The following is a 15,284-nucleotide window of genomic DNA, read 5'->3' on the forward strand; positions in this document are numbered from 1 at the left end:
GAGGGAGCTATTAGGCGCAGTGGAAAGTGGGCATGATGAAGACTGACGTGTGTGTGTGTGTGTGTGTGTTGCAGGAGTGCCAGTTTCTCTCAGGCCACACGAAGCAACCTGTTTGTGGGCAGTGACTCGGCGGTGCAGAAGCTCTCCCACGGCTTCTCCCACTGCCTGAATGGCATGGGTGCCCAGCTGCACGGCTTCTACAGCCTGCCCAAGCCCGGCAAACACCAGCTACCGGCGCATGACGACTCGTCCCAGGAGGCCTGCTACGTGCTTCCGCGGGGCTACAGCGCCGAGGCTCCGGCTCACAGCGGCCTGGGAGAGCTTGAGCTGGAGAACGAGGAGGTTTACACCTTCAAAACGCCCTGCAACGCCCTCGCCGCCGTGCAAGGCAACGAGCGCCCGCCCGACAACTACGACCTCCCCACGCCGCCTGGCTCCTTCTACCAGATCCCCCGGACGTTTGATAAGAACCACAATGCCCTGACGCCCTCCAGCTCCGAGTCATCCTGCGCCCCTCCTCCCAGGCCGCCCAAGCCCAGCCAGGGGTCCGAGGGCCAGTGGGGGAGCCCCCAGTCCGTAGGGAGCCAGAATGGAGATGTGACCGCTGCAGTGTCGGTCATCCCGCGCAGAAACACTCTCCCCGCTGTTGAGAACATCCGACTGCACAGAGGTAAACTCAATGCTTTTACTACTTTACTCACACATTCACTTTCTAAACACTGTAGCATTGCACATTGAACACTAGTTTAGTTTCTTCAATCACAGCCTCAGTTGACTCATACAGATCTTTTGAAATCACGCATCACGTTTCCTGTTTTTACATGCGAGTATGATTTCATCAGTCCATCCCCTTGCGGTATTGCAATGAGCCTGTGTTTCCTCTTCCTCCCCGTCTTTCTCTCACTCTCTTTCGCTCTTCCTCTATCTCTCGTTGTGCTGACTTAACTCTAGCAGCTGAGCAGAGACAAAGAGGCCAGTCTAGCAGACACTGTTCTGTTGAGACACTAATGAAATTCAAGCCATGCAGCCTGCTCCAGAATGCCTCGTTCCAGGCTGATAAGCAATAAAAAAAAAAAAGGAGCACTCACAGACACAATGCATGGCCTCTTAGTATGCTGTGTTCTCTGCTTGGCCAAGCCCATGGTCAGGCCTCACATAGCCAGAGACGGGAAATGACCTGTGGCCCTTGTTAGTGAGGCCACAGGCTGTTCACACACCTGTGCTGCCTGCCCCAACAAACACTAATTATAACCCAGTGGAGCATTTAATGAAATGTCACTTGCATTCTGTTTGTTTCATGAGGAACATGAGTTTACTGATTCTGAGTATACCTTGAAATGTCAGGTATTTTTGTCTGCATCAACCTCTCCTGCAACGATTATGATGTCTGACTCATGTAGGTTTGGTGTTGTACTATTTCACTTGAGCAGCAATCTTTTTCGTTTTAGAGTTTATGGCAGTGGTAAATATCGATTTCTCTTCTGCGCTTGCCTTCCTCCTCAGGCTCCTCCTTTGAAACGAACAGCCATCACCGTCCAGTCTATTTCAACAACTCAGGCCAGTCTGTCGAGTCTGTCAATGATGGGTTCAGCTCTTACCTGGTGAGTCACTTTCTTTCTTTTACTGCACTCCCTCAGACAGAGACTATCACAGCTAAAGAGTAGCGTGCAGATAGAAAATACATTTCTGCTTTATTTACTCCAATTGAGTGTTGTAGTTTTCCCTGCAATACTGAGTCCAGAGTGTCTAAGAGAGCCGTCTGCCCTGTGTGTGTGTGCTGGCACAGAGAACCATAGCCCCTCTGACCCGCTCAGACAGCGGCAACTCAGACGACAACTATGTGCCCATGAATCCTGGCTCCTCGCCGTTCAGCGCTGCCCAGGCTGACAGTCCCAAGAACATCTACATTCCTATGAGCCCCGGGCCACATCACTTTGATTTCCCAGGATTCTCTGCTACACTACCTGCCCGTAAGGGGAGCACTGCCTCCCTGTGTCACCGGCCCGGCCGCCTCAGTGATGTCACACCCCCGCCCATCAACCGCAACCTCAAACCTAACAGGAAATGTGAGTCTTTGACAGCAAAAGCTCCCTCTGTTATCAGAGCAAAGGGTTCACTGTTTTTTGGGGGGTTTTTTTATCACCATTTTTGGCTTCATTTCAGCTCATTACCCTGCATTGTGTATTGTTTACAGCAAGACAATGATTTGTGTTGACAGTGTCTGCTCTTGTTTTCTACAGCGAAGCCAACACCTCTTGATTTGAGGAACAATGGGATCATTGATGAGCTGCCATTTAAGAGCCCAGTCACCATGTCCTGGACACGGCCCATGTGAGTCTCATATCAGTCATTCAAACTAGGTTGCCCTAGGCCACACACACACACACACACACACACACACACACACACACACACGCACACACACAGTTTGATGGTACAGATTACAGCTGTATTCTGTTTCTGCCCGAGGTCAGAAGGTAGAAGCACTCACAGTCCTGTTTGCTTTCCTCTAGGCCCTCTATGAACTCCATGTCCTCCCAGCACTGTCGACCCATCTCCACACAAAGCATCACCAGCACTGACTCTGCAGACAGTGAGGAGAATTATGTGGCTATGGTGAGTCCCAGTAGCTGCAGGGAGATCGGGGGAGCACATTGTGTCCTTTGTTTTAATGATCCACTTGTTTGTATGCTGCGCTTTACTTACCGCAGCCCCGTGTGAGTAAATCCTCCCTCCTGTCCCCATTAGCAGAACCCAGCGTCTACCTCCCCGGCCGTGAGTGGCACCAGCAGCCCCGCCCCTAGGAAGTGCGGCAACGTGGACTATCTCGCTCTGGACTTCCAGCCCGGGTCACCCAGCCCGCACAGAAAAGTAAACAGACAATTATGTAGAGACCTTATTCGTTTCACTGTTTGTTCCTGTCTTCTGCCGTGATGCAGAACGCCCTCGGGCCAGTGTGTCACTCCTGTCTTATTTATCGCTCCGCAGCCCTCTACATCCTCCGTGACCTCAGACGAGAAGGTGGACTACGTGCAGGTGGACAAGGAGAAGACCCAGGCGCTGCAGAACACCATGCAGGAGTGGACCGATGTGCGTCAGTCAACTGAACCCGCCAAGGGGGTCAAGTCCTGACACTGACCCGCACAAATAAACACAGAAAAAAAACTCCCATCTTATTTCAAGCATCCCCAGTATCATGTTTCTATCACAATTACGAACACTTGTTGGGCTTGTGAAAGACTAAAAACATTGGGACAAAAAGCCATAGCCTATCTTATGCCTGTTCTCTGTGACAATTATCACTGCAGTGCGCTGCTAACACATGCAGGATATCAGGCCATACAGTGAAGCGCCCTGCCAAAGCTCTTCATGGAGACTGTTATTACACCATATGGACAATTGATATTGCATATGAATGATATCATCCCGACTTATGAAGTCCAATCGATCTTCTCTAAAGCGCAAGTGTTTCATCGAAGCTGTCCCACTGCAAGGGCGCTCTGCAACAGTTGCACGTTTTTTGCATTTCGCAGGTTATTTACCAAATTGCTGCCATTTAAAAGAGTAGCAGGGTCTAACTGGTCAATAACCATATTAATGTAGGAGTACGATTACTGGTCTCAGGAATGCCAAGATGCACTCTCATTTTGGCATGCAGGCAGGCAGGCTCTCTCTTTTCACTTCAATCTATCACTTGTGCTGAGTCCTGCAGAACCAGTGAAGAGATTATTTTCACTGCAGGCAATCATTTCAGCTTAGCAGTGCATGTCTGGTAAGAGGAAAAAATACAGCCTTACAAAAAAAAAGGCCCGTGTCAGAAGCCCTAATGATAACTTCAGATGACTGTTGCTTCGGTTTGAATTAAGTATGAACTCGAACCATATTTAAAAGCTGTCACCCAGGATGGCAGGCCAATTATTTAAATGCAGGTACAAAAGCCAGTAACATCTAGATGTACAGTATAAAGAAAACACAAACCGAGATGAGAAGAAACAATCTAGTGTCTTTCTAGTTTTGACTTCAGTCGTCATTAATTCATTTCACATAATACTATAATGCATTTCATTGTAAATGTGCACTGACCAAGGTAATTGGTGAGTTTGAGGGGTAAAAAATGAAAACGCAGGAGGTAAGCTTTCCAAGGAGTTCACATGATGTCCTCTCTCTCTCACTTTATTTCTCTCTCTCTCTCTCTCTCTCTCTCTCTCTCTCTCTCTCTCTCTCACTTTATCTCTCTCTCTCTCCCCCCCTCTCTCTATATTTCTCCCTCTCTCTCTCCCTCTCTCTCTCTCTCTGAAGATCATTAAAGTGCCCATAAATACAAGCTAAGTAGGACGAGGATAGCATATTTATGTATTACAGAATTCAACAAAAATTGACCATACGTACCCAAGTCATGTGTTCACTGATTTATATTGAAGGTCTTTAATATGCCACACACTACAGCCATTTCTCTTATGAGTAATTTTTTCCAGTACATATTGATAGAATGAAGTATTTACAGCACATCTTGTGTAGAGAGTCAGCTATTTACTGTTAGCAATTTGAAGCACTTGTTTGAGACAGAAAGTGTACTACAGTAATGTAACGTTGTGCTTTTCTTACAAAAGCACCTTGCCACGAAGAAGATTTGCCAATGATCATAACTTAAAAATTGTCAAGGAAAGAATGTTATCCGATTCCCCAGACTTCTCTCCTTTTTTTTAAATGATATAATTAAATTGCCTTATATTTTTATTTCAGTTTAGAGTGTATTCTTTTCCTTGCAGAAATATAATTATTCACAATGTTATTAAAGAAACAGCCATATTGTGTTTAGGACAATTTAATTATGGTTTTGTAGTCCAAATTAAGTCCAGTATTTCATTGTGGGCTGGAACCACTCAAGGGGTAATCCCTATTTGAACTTAATATGACTAGTGTGGCCATGCGGTGCTAGGTGGTATTACTGATGGTTTCATTAAGATTCACGTCTTAATGTTTTTCTACCATTTTGACTGCTTTTTGTATTCTTTTTATCATTATTTTTTACTGATACGTGTAAGCAGGTGATATTCATATGGATGGGGTCAGGCTAAATTAAGCTAACTTTGTCGCAGTGTGCATTTCTATTTTGTTTCAAATTCCAGAATTGAATTTTTTAGGATCCATGCTTTCAGTGGGGAGGCTGGCAGTTAAATTGCACTGGCAAAGCCCTTCCCGGGTGAACTGTGATTCACAAAGAGAGAGCGAGAGAGGAAAGCAAAGACTGAAAAAAAAAGCCTGTCTCCCTGTCACTCTCTGAAGTGAAATGGATGTGTAATTTATTATCTAGAGAGACTCGTTGTAAGCGAAAGAGCTGTGTATGTGTTGTGGTAGATTGTGAGTTGTAGTATGTTAAATGACAGCCTGGCTGGGCAAGATGGAGAATACTGCTCAGATCTGCTGTCAGACTGTCACTGGGCTGACATACTGTACTAGTAGAGATCATTTTTTTAACCACTGTTATTGCTACTACTGTAAAGCATTTGTAGATTGCTTGTGTGTTAATTTATTAATTTATTGTGTGTTTTGCAGTTGATAAGTGTAAAAAGGAAAAAAAACAAAAAAAACAAGGAAACTGTCTCTCTACTAACATTGATGTATGCAAACCGTCTTGATTTTGTGGAGCAATATGACAAACGATGCCAGTGCGATGGTAATGTGGTACAGTACATTTGGGATACACAAGAATACAAGACTTTGTTGTTCCTGTATTATGGTAGACTTAAACTGTGGACATAGAATAAATCAAGAAGTGGAACTTTTGTGTCAGAGCTTGTCTTTAAATATAAACCACAACTCTGCTGTTGATAACCACTATGTCATTACTCATCATCGCTCACCCAGACACTTCTAATGGACGCTGACATGCACAGTGGCTGAATGGCTGCTGCCCCCTGTTGTGAAAGACAGAAGATGCAGCCGTAGGCCCAAAAGTATTACATGACAAGTTACTGTTACTATGGTCTTAAAAACCGATATGGATACCAATATTTTTAGACTGAAGTTACCAATCGCCGATATTTTGTACCAATATTCAATATAATTACATTTTTCCATTTTCATGCCAAAAAATTCCTCCAGATTTGATTTTGGGTTTGCAGCTCTTTAAGAAATTAAAATCTATGAAAATCCGAAACTCCAGTCTTGCTGCCTTTAAACATAGCATTGATTTACAAAAAGTGAAATTGAACAACTAAATGAATAAATGAAATGTGCAAGGAAAATGCAGTTTCTTTGCTTACAGGTCTTACAGACTGGGAGGAACCTCCATACTCAGTGCTAGACAACCCTGACTGGCTGATATCTGATATTTAATAAAAGACCAATATCGACCCAATAGCTCAGTCTAAAAATGCAACCCTTGTCTGCGCAATGATTAGAGACTCTTACTACACACAAGAACAACCTTACAAAAATACTTCTCCTTGAATCCTTCAAGAATTTATACTTGGATAGTTGACAGGTGCAAGTGTTTAAAGATTCTACAAAATCCTGAAAAACAAAATAGGCTTTTCTGAATGATTTTTGAATTCTTGAACAACAATATAAAATCCACTGGACATTTTGAAATTCTGCTGAGTCCTACCCCTGCATGTACAACAGGATTTCTATATCCCTGCCAGAGATCTTAATTCCTGGACAGCAGCGTGTCGGATCTTGTTGCTGCATGCCTTGCTGCATTTTTATTGTCTGATTTCTTCAAATTCCTGCAGGACTATACAAAATCCTATACTATAAAAAAAAAAAGAAAACCCTTGCAGGAATCCACTTTTTACTGAACTGATAGTTCCACAGTCTAAAACATTCATTTTTGCTCAGTTATTTACCAGCAGGATGTCCTACAGGAGTCCTGCTGTAAATGATGAATGTGCTACTTTATGATTCACAGTGTCTTGAAGGATTCCTGCAGGCCTTCTCTGGAGTATCTTCCCCTGCCATCCCCATGTGTTCGTGATAATGACAACTTCATGGCTCTTATGGACTAAGCCGGAGGTGAACAATATGAGCTGTCATATACAGTCACCTCAGCCATCAATAATGAAATTAAAAGCATGGGCTGCAGTCGATGCCAAGTTGCTTCAAGACCGCCAGACTCAGTAAAGGGGCTTCTGGTATCTGAATGGCCGGGTGGGTTTGAATCCCACTTCCAGGTGAGCAAGGTGGTCTGGGTGTTGCAGAGATTGTCCCGTAACCGGAGGGTCAAAGGCTTAATTACCAGAACAGCCAATGTGTCCGTCCCTGTCATGACACTGAACCCCTACCTACTACAGTAATACTTTCACCTCCTTATTGACTGTGTAATGGCACCACTGTGGCTCAGTGGTTAGTGCTGCAAAGCAAGAAGAATCTGGGTTTCATTCCCACTCTTCAGCCTATATTGCTGCCCAGGTTATTTATTTGATTGATTTATCCTTTTACATTGCTATTTAATATATGGTATTCCCCTTTTCTTTTGCCTTTTTGCACCATTTGGGAGGTCACAGTCCACTTTTCATGACAAAAAAGTTGAATTGAACTGAATTGAACTGAATTGAACTCTGGTCCTTTCTGTGTGGAGTTTGCATGTTCTTCCCATGTTCGCATGATTTTCCTCCAGGTGCTTTGGTTTCCTCCTGCGTTCCAGTAACATGCCAGTCAGGTGGATCGGAGACTCTAACATTGCTCATAGGTAAGTAGTGCTGTAAGTGAGTGTGAGCGGTTGTCTGTCTATCTGAGTTAGACCTGTAGTGGACTGGTGCCCAATGTATGCTGCTGGAATAGACTCCAGCCAACTGTGACCCTGAACAGGAGTAAGCATGCAAAGAAAATTAATGAATGAATGAATCAATTAATGAATGAATGATGATGTATCTAATATAGCCTAGTGCTTTACCCAGGGATGTAGTGGGGGGTAAAACCAAAACCTTTGATTTGCAAAATACATTTCCTCATCTTTTTAGGCTGACATAAATCCTTCATAGTAGCCCACACATCATAGTAAACAATATCAGACTGATGTAAGTTATAAGAGGTTAGGATCTTTTCAGGAACAAAAAAGCATACATGCCTTTCCTAGCGCAGTTTACCCACCTTTTGATCTACCACTACATCCCTGGCTTAATTTATCTATACTTTCCAACGCAAATTGAGTGTCATGTGAATGACAAACCAACACGAGGTCATTTCCCCTATCCTTCTCAGTTTATTCTGGGGCCATATGCCTTTTCCGGGCAGTTCATTCTTCACTCCACTAGAGTGTGCATTTGGACCCCAGTATCCATATCCGTGTGTCATGTCTAAAGAGGAATGTTCATACAATGAGGGTCTGTGTAGTAGCTCCGCAATTGCCTCGGTGCACCACTCGGACAAACGATTGTCAATGGACTACTTGAGACGGATCTCAATCGGTTTACGCAACGGTTTCGGCTGCGTTGTTTTATTGGTAATTTGCAACCAGATCCGGATGGAGAAAGAGCGAGAGAAAAAGGACTCATTTCCCCAAAAAACATGCCGTGAGTCTTGAAGTTTAGTGGATTTGTCTCGTAGGTTCTCCTATTTTGGTGACTATTTGCTCACTTTGAATTTATAGTTGGTAGTCTTACTCTTTTTTTACTGTTTGAGTGTGGCACATTTTGAGGTAAAGTAAGCTGACAGTGTGCCAGGGATGTATGTACTGAATCCATCGGTGAAACAGAAGTTCTGCGTGATATGGTTTTGAATTATCCAAAGGATTCATATTGAATATAATTTATTTGTGAGCAGAGGTCGAGCGGTTAAGCAAGAGGGGGTTCATGATCCCAGCTTTGAGTCCATGAGCTTTTCGTGTTTGTAAATTATCTTTATTTTAATTATAAGCTGACCTAGTGCCACCCCCGAGGAAGAAATCACTAATATAATCCTATAACATCCCTATAGGGGCTTACAGTGTGTCTGTGGTACTCAGTATGAGTTTATAGGGACCTTATCGTACTTCATGGTGTTTTTTTTTTATCTTCTTTGGTGTCACTATTGCCTATTATATCCCCGCTTGAAGTGATACTTGTGTAATACCCTTCTACAATTTGTCATAGGATTACAATAGCTCTTTTTCTCACGGGACTTTGTGCGTGCGATTTAGTACATTTCTTTTACATGGGTTCATAGCTGAGTCCATACATTCTGTTGTCTTCCATGCCCGTACTGTGGTCCCTCATAAGCTCAGTGGACCTCAGTCTGTGTAAACTTGTTGGGGACCTTTGGGCATGGGAGAGGCGACTCCCGCTCAGTCCGCTGCGGGGGGATTCGTACCCATGTTGGGTGTCGGCATAGGATCCATGCCCGGCGGGGTCGTTAACGGTCCGGTGGCCACCTCCAGGGGCTCCGCTGTCCCGCAGCTGCACAGCGCCATCGTGGAGCGTTTACGCGCCCGCATAGAGCTGTGCAGGAGGCACCACTCCACCTGTGAGAACCGCTACCAGAGGGGCCAGGCCGAGAGCTCGGACCGGGAGCACGAGAGCACGCTGCACCTCCTCAACATAGTCCACCAAGGACCTGGGAACCGGAAGGCCAAGGGCAGCCGGGGGTCGAACCAGCAACCTCCAGAGTACAGCAGGGCCAACGGAGAGCAGAAGCCGCAGGGGTCAGAGGGCGAGCAGAAGATCTCCACGCGCATAGCGGTGAGTTTTTGGGGGTGGGAGTGGGAGTTGGGGAGTGATGATGGTGGTGATGATGATGAGCATGATGGTGGTGATGATGGTCATGGTCATAGTCATGGTGAGGATCATGATAATGATGATTATGATGGCAATGATAATGCGGCTGCTCCTGCTATGATGATGATGATGATGATGAAAGAATAATTGGGGTTTTGATTGATCTACAGTTACAAAACGCAGACCAAATAGTGCAGCTGAAAGGGAATATTTTAAAAACAAGGGGAATAAACTCTAGGCTCCTGATTGTGTTGATTAAAGGGGCCTGATTAAGATGGGATGACACCGGACCACAAAGCTTGTTTGCCAAGCAATCCATTCAGAGGAAATGGTTTTGGGGTCATTAGGCCACGGGGATGTTTCACATTTGCTGAAAAACCATGTCAACATCTCTACTGTGCATCTCATTCAAACAGATGGAAGCACTCTGTGGCTTGTTTAACCTATTTAATATGCACTGTCGTTTCACTTGACAGCGCAGGTAATTCAGTTTTCTTTAAGTGATACATGAATACGATTCTCAAGAGAATGCTACATGTCATTGAAAGAGGTTTCTGATATTTTAGCCACATAATTGATGAGTTTTCACTTGATCATCACGGGAACGTTTTTGTGTGAAAATGGCATACAATCGAAAAAGGCATTCCAAGACCAACCAAGATCCTTTTTGTTCTCTAAGTAAAGAGCTATATGACCTTATTCTGAATAGATTTCAAGCTTCTTTTCTAAAAATTTGTGAACAAAATGCTAAGAAACACCTTCCCCATGTATATTGAGACTATAGGAAGATATACTGTAGTTTGCATAAGGTCCCCCAACAGAAGGGCATGGCAAAGAATAGGGTTGGGAAACTGAAGAGTGAAACACAAGAGGGCTTTCTGTGTGCCTGCTAGTGCTGATAGGACTGGCTTCCTGTATGGCATCTGTTAAGGGCACAGCCAGTGAGATGTGAGATTTATTTTGTTGTTTTCTTTCATTGGGCACTGGGGAGTTCAACAACTAGACTACAGGCTATGAAATATTTCCCAAGGAGTGTTTCAATAGAATGTCAAAAGGGTGAGAGCTTGCAGATGTTTCTGCTTTAGGTTTGCTTTAGACTAAACTAAATGGAAAAATAAACACTGTCATATTTTTTCCCCACAAAACCATAAAAAGGCACTGATTGTTGTTATGTCAATATATTTATTGTCATCACTGGAATTGGGCACTAGATATAATACGTCATGTAATTTTAAATTTATCTGTTTGGGCCTTTTATCCACAGAATGGATAAAGATCAAGAGGCTCACAATAAAAATAGATTTCCCTTTATTCCCAGTACTAATTTGCTGTGTAGCCTGGCCCTCCATATATTTGGTTTGCATGCTGTTAGGTGCAGTGCAGCTATGGAAGTGATGGGAGGCAAGACGCAGCAACATCATGGATTATATTGACTGTCTAAAAGAGGTCAGGGAACATCATTATCATGTAACGTTTCATTTTTACTGATGTTGACTCTGGAGTAGCGTGTTCTACATAAAACTGATGAGTGCAGCAAGACGGTGAGGAGGAAATGAAGTCCTGGCGTTCATGTTTATATCAACCCTGAGGTTAATATGTTTTTCACAACTCATGATGATTGGGTGAAGCAAAATAACTGAGTGTGCAGTCAGTGGCAGGCATTGTAGAAATCCCCCTTTATGCACTTATCCTGCATCTATCCGGTATTAATACCGCAGGCAATGCTTTATTGAATACAGTAGAGCAAAATTAGTGTACTGTAAGACAAAACACTAATGTCTCTCAGCCAACTAGTTACCAAACCGTTCCTTATAGCCTCCAGTGGCTAAACAGAGAGCAAAACTTGATGTTTCCTGGGGGATAGAGCAAAAGTGCAGCAGTAGTCCAGCATATTGCATTCTTTTGCATTAAAAAGTGGCTCTTCTACAATGACTACATCTGTGCGTGTTATTGACTGTTCACATTGGAATTTGCGATGGAAATGTACACCAAGCGAGGGGCAAACAACACAATGGATTATGACTGGCTGGGAGTGCAGAGTGAGCAGCACTTAACAACGGTGCTCATTGAGTCCAGATTAACAAAGGATATTCTTTTAGATGAAATTGGAGAAATGGGAAAGAAGGAGAGATGAGAGCTTACTTATCCAGCGATTCGGAAAAATGATTTTCCATAATGCACGCATGGACTGGAAGCTTTTGGGTATTCATATTTTAGATGATGTGTCTTTTTTTTTTCTCTCTTTTACATCTAGTTTTTCAGCCTGCCCCTTTTCATACCTGTATCAGCAAATGTATTCAGCACAGAAATAGGTCACAGAGTAGAGCTTACAAAACATTAGTACTATATTACAATGCACAGACATTCAATTTCATCAGATCAGGCACTAGCCACCTTATATTGTCTATAATGACACAGTGAGTAGAGAAAGTAAAGGTTTAACAAACAGTGATACGGCCTTGCTGCTTCTGGCATGCCATGCATTGCCGTGCCCTATTATCGTGGGTTTAACAAATGACTCACTAAGCACCTTCTTGAAAGATGTGTTGGCCATGAAACTGTTTGAAGCACAAGGCCCCCATATAAATGTTTAGAGCCACTGAATACATTTCCTGGATGTGTTTACTTTAAGTCAAACAGGCCTTGAAAATGCAGTAGGGGAGGGATGCCTGGTGATTAACAGTCCTGTGTGCATTGGGAGGATTTTGTTATTTCCCAGTCTTGCTCTAGTGACAGATCTGGGAACTATAGGCCTGGAGCAGCGTGCTCTCTTAGAAAGGAGTGCTGTGTATGCTGATGTGTTTGCCTGTTGTGTTTGCCCACTCACTACTGTATCCATCCACACAGTCCACCGCACAGTCAGCAGTACTAGCTTCCCTTAAAATCCAGCATGGCTTCTTATACTGTGTAAACACTTTTTGTCTCCATTTGGTTCAGTAAACACAACATGAATACTAACAATAAAACAACAAAACTCTTTATACATGGACTTATGATACATTTACATTGAAGCAACTACAACTGCCTGACCAGTGCTTGCTCAAAAAGCATGAACAAAAAAAAAATAGATATTGCTTGTGATTAGTGCTGAAACATTCAGCCGATTAATCGGTTGATAATCGATTAATCATTTTAGTAATTTATCAAGTAAAAACACCAAACATTTGCTGGTTACAGCTTCACAAATACTAAGATTTGCTGCTTTTCTGTGTTTCATATCATTATAAAATGAATGCTTTGCATTTTTTTTGGCTGCTAGTCAGACTAAGAAAGCAATTTTAAGAATCACTTTGGGCTCTGGGAACTTGTGATGGGCATTTGTCATTATAATTTTACAGACTAAATGATTAATCGATTAATCAGAAAAATAGCTGTTAGATTAATAGATAATGAAAATAATCATTAGTTGCAGCCCCACTTGTGATCTGTCGTGGTCACGTATGACGGATGGAGTGTGTGTGCACATGTATGTGTGTGTGTGAGTGTGTCGGGGCGGGGTATATGCACTGTAAGTGTTTCCTGGCATGCCCTGTTTGCCTGCTGAACTGCCTGAATCAGAGCTGCCGGTGGTCTGATCTCAGCCTCGCTCCGCTCTGATATGAAACAATTAGCCCAGGTCCATGGGGGCCACCCACAGCGAAGCCCACAGCCATGCCCACACCCAGGGATGCAGCTAGGATCCACTGTTCATCCCACAGATCCCTTCCACGCTCAAAGCTAAAGGTTTTTCTTTTTCTTTTTTTTTTAAGGGTAGCTGGCTGTTGGTCAGGCTGAATGCCAAATTACTTCTAGTACCCTTTAGAGTGCACTGGAAACGCTATGGCTGCTGTTTATTGACAGCATGACTACACTGTAAGCCTGATGTGATTAAGCTTGTCCCATTGTGCGGAGTGTAGCTGTGAGATGAGCCGAGCATCTCGCAGTGTTCTGATTAAAAGACATTAAGATAGGCCTCCATATAGTAAAGCCATCTGTTAATCTCCTCCTTCTATTTGGGATTAGTGCTCATTGCAAGATATGGTTTAAACACTGCTGCAGGGTACAGTACAGTGCTAAATGTCAATCCAATTCTCCATATGCATACTGTGCATACTTTTTGATGTGCCGTGTGTATTAAAAATGTCTTCTATTATTTTGATGTTATTTTTTATTGTTAAACCTTAAAGGCCCCATAGTATTCAGTTTTCATGATTTTGTTTTCAAATATACTGTAGTAGGGCTCAGGATAAGAATATTGTTCTCAATGATGATTTGCAAGTAAATGTAGTTTAGTTAAAAGGGTATTTATTGAATACATTTGCAGACAAAGTCCTCACTGGCACATCAATCACAATACTGGACCCTGATTGGCTGACAATAACAGCTTCTTCAGTTCAAATGCTTCAAACTTGTCTGATTGGAAGGATTTTTGTAATTATTTAATGAGGGGAGCCAATCAAGACCAAGACCAGTTGTGATGCATTGACTGGAGTTGGTCATAAACTACCTATAAAAAAGGATAGATTTTAGAATATTACTTTAAATTTAACCACTCAAGACAAAATCAACTTTTAACAATATCTTCATTAAACATCTATCTATAATAGGGCCCCTTTAAGGGAAAAGTAGCACAACTAAACAATCACTGAATGCGTCTTCCAGCAGAGGGTCATAAGTCTCTCTCTTGTCTCCTGATTGAACATGAACACAACATAAACAGAAGTAAACATCATTACATTTCACTCAAATAAAACATGGCAGTATCTTTTTATAGAAATATACAGTTACAGATTTACTGCCTTATGTAATAGAAGTTACAGCTAAGTAACATGTGTCCTGGGTATACCACATTTGTAGCCAAGGGCAGTTCATGAATTGTTAGCACCAACTAAATCTAATCACAGCTTGTCCTGAAGAAGGGGAAATGGTAGGTTAATATCACACGCAACGTTAAGGCTTTGTGAGTTTCTGGGAAATGACTGCCTCTGGAGGACATTTGTTTGGACAGTATGTTGATTCTGACATTGTTAATAGTTACTGTATCATCTTCTGGCTAAATGATGCATGAAATGAATATCTCTATTCCATGATAAACATAATTTCATGATAACATCATAGTACATGTGTTCTAAACAATTTAGCTACACATAAATTTCGTGATCTTGTTTACTATGTCCCCAAGGGACAGAAGGGTACGAGTTTCGACAAGCACCGTTTTTTGGTGGCCGACCTAGATGCCAGATTTTGAAAGCGCTGCAGTGAGGCAAATCAAAGTTCACAGATGACTGCATTTTCTCAGAGGAGCTTTATTTTCCAATCCCTCTCAGTTTATGAAAACATTTACTAAAGATATTAAGGATACTGTATTTCATTGCTTCAAATCTTATAAACTGCAGCTTTTTATATTATCTAATGTCATGATGACGTAATTCAGGATGTTTAACAAATCATTAGGTCCAGTGTGATGCATGTCAAATGAAAGTCAAAGGGGTAATCTGTGAGTTTCTTGTTTTTTTGGGGAGTCTTTTGGGTTATTTTGGCGACATCTTTGGTGATAAGTGATCACTGCTGTGGTGTTTTTGCACTTCTCAGAGATCACTTGGCAGTCAA

At 42.7% G+C, this 15,284-nt stretch overlaps 2 protein-coding genes across 2 annotated transcripts in view; both read left to right on the forward strand.

Moving 5' to 3' along the window:
* nars2 (asparaginyl-tRNA synthetase 2, mitochondrial) overlaps nucleotides 1-5,961 on the forward strand; it is a 46,449-nt gene extending 40,488 nt beyond the window's left edge. The window contains exons 10-16 of the mRNA XM_071516353.1: nucleotides 75-670; nucleotides 1,504-1,601; nucleotides 1,787-2,066; nucleotides 2,241-2,331; nucleotides 2,514-2,616; nucleotides 2,749-2,871; nucleotides 2,989-5,961. Coding sequence (XP_071372454.1) covers nucleotides 75-670; nucleotides 1,504-1,601; nucleotides 1,787-2,066; nucleotides 2,241-2,331; nucleotides 2,514-2,616; nucleotides 2,749-2,871; nucleotides 2,989-3,132 — 1,435 coding nt within the window. The 3' untranslated portion in view covers nucleotides 3,133-5,961. The remainder of the gene's footprint in view (nucleotides 1-74; nucleotides 671-1,503; nucleotides 1,602-1,786; nucleotides 2,067-2,240; nucleotides 2,332-2,513; nucleotides 2,617-2,748; nucleotides 2,872-2,988) is intronic.
* A 2,417-nt stretch (nucleotides 5,962-8,378) lies between these two features.
* Nucleotides 8,379-15,284, forward strand: part of maml2 (mastermind like transcriptional coactivator 2) — a 35,591-nt gene continuing 28,685 nt past the window's right edge. The window contains exon 1 of the mRNA XM_071516355.1: nucleotides 8,379-9,659. Coding sequence (XP_071372456.1) covers nucleotides 9,246-9,659 — 414 coding nt within the window. The 5' untranslated portion in view covers nucleotides 8,379-9,245. The remainder of the gene's footprint in view (nucleotides 9,660-15,284) is intronic.

This window comes from Centroberyx affinis, unplaced genomic scaffold, assembly GCF_046629955.1.
Source record: "Centroberyx affinis isolate AG114_WGS23_722 - 3 ecotype Tasmania unplaced genomic scaffold, CSIRO-AGI_Caff_v1 ptg000399l_1, whole genome shotgun sequence".
Lineage (NCBI taxonomy): Eukaryota > Metazoa > Chordata > Actinopteri > Beryciformes > Berycidae > Centroberyx > Centroberyx affinis.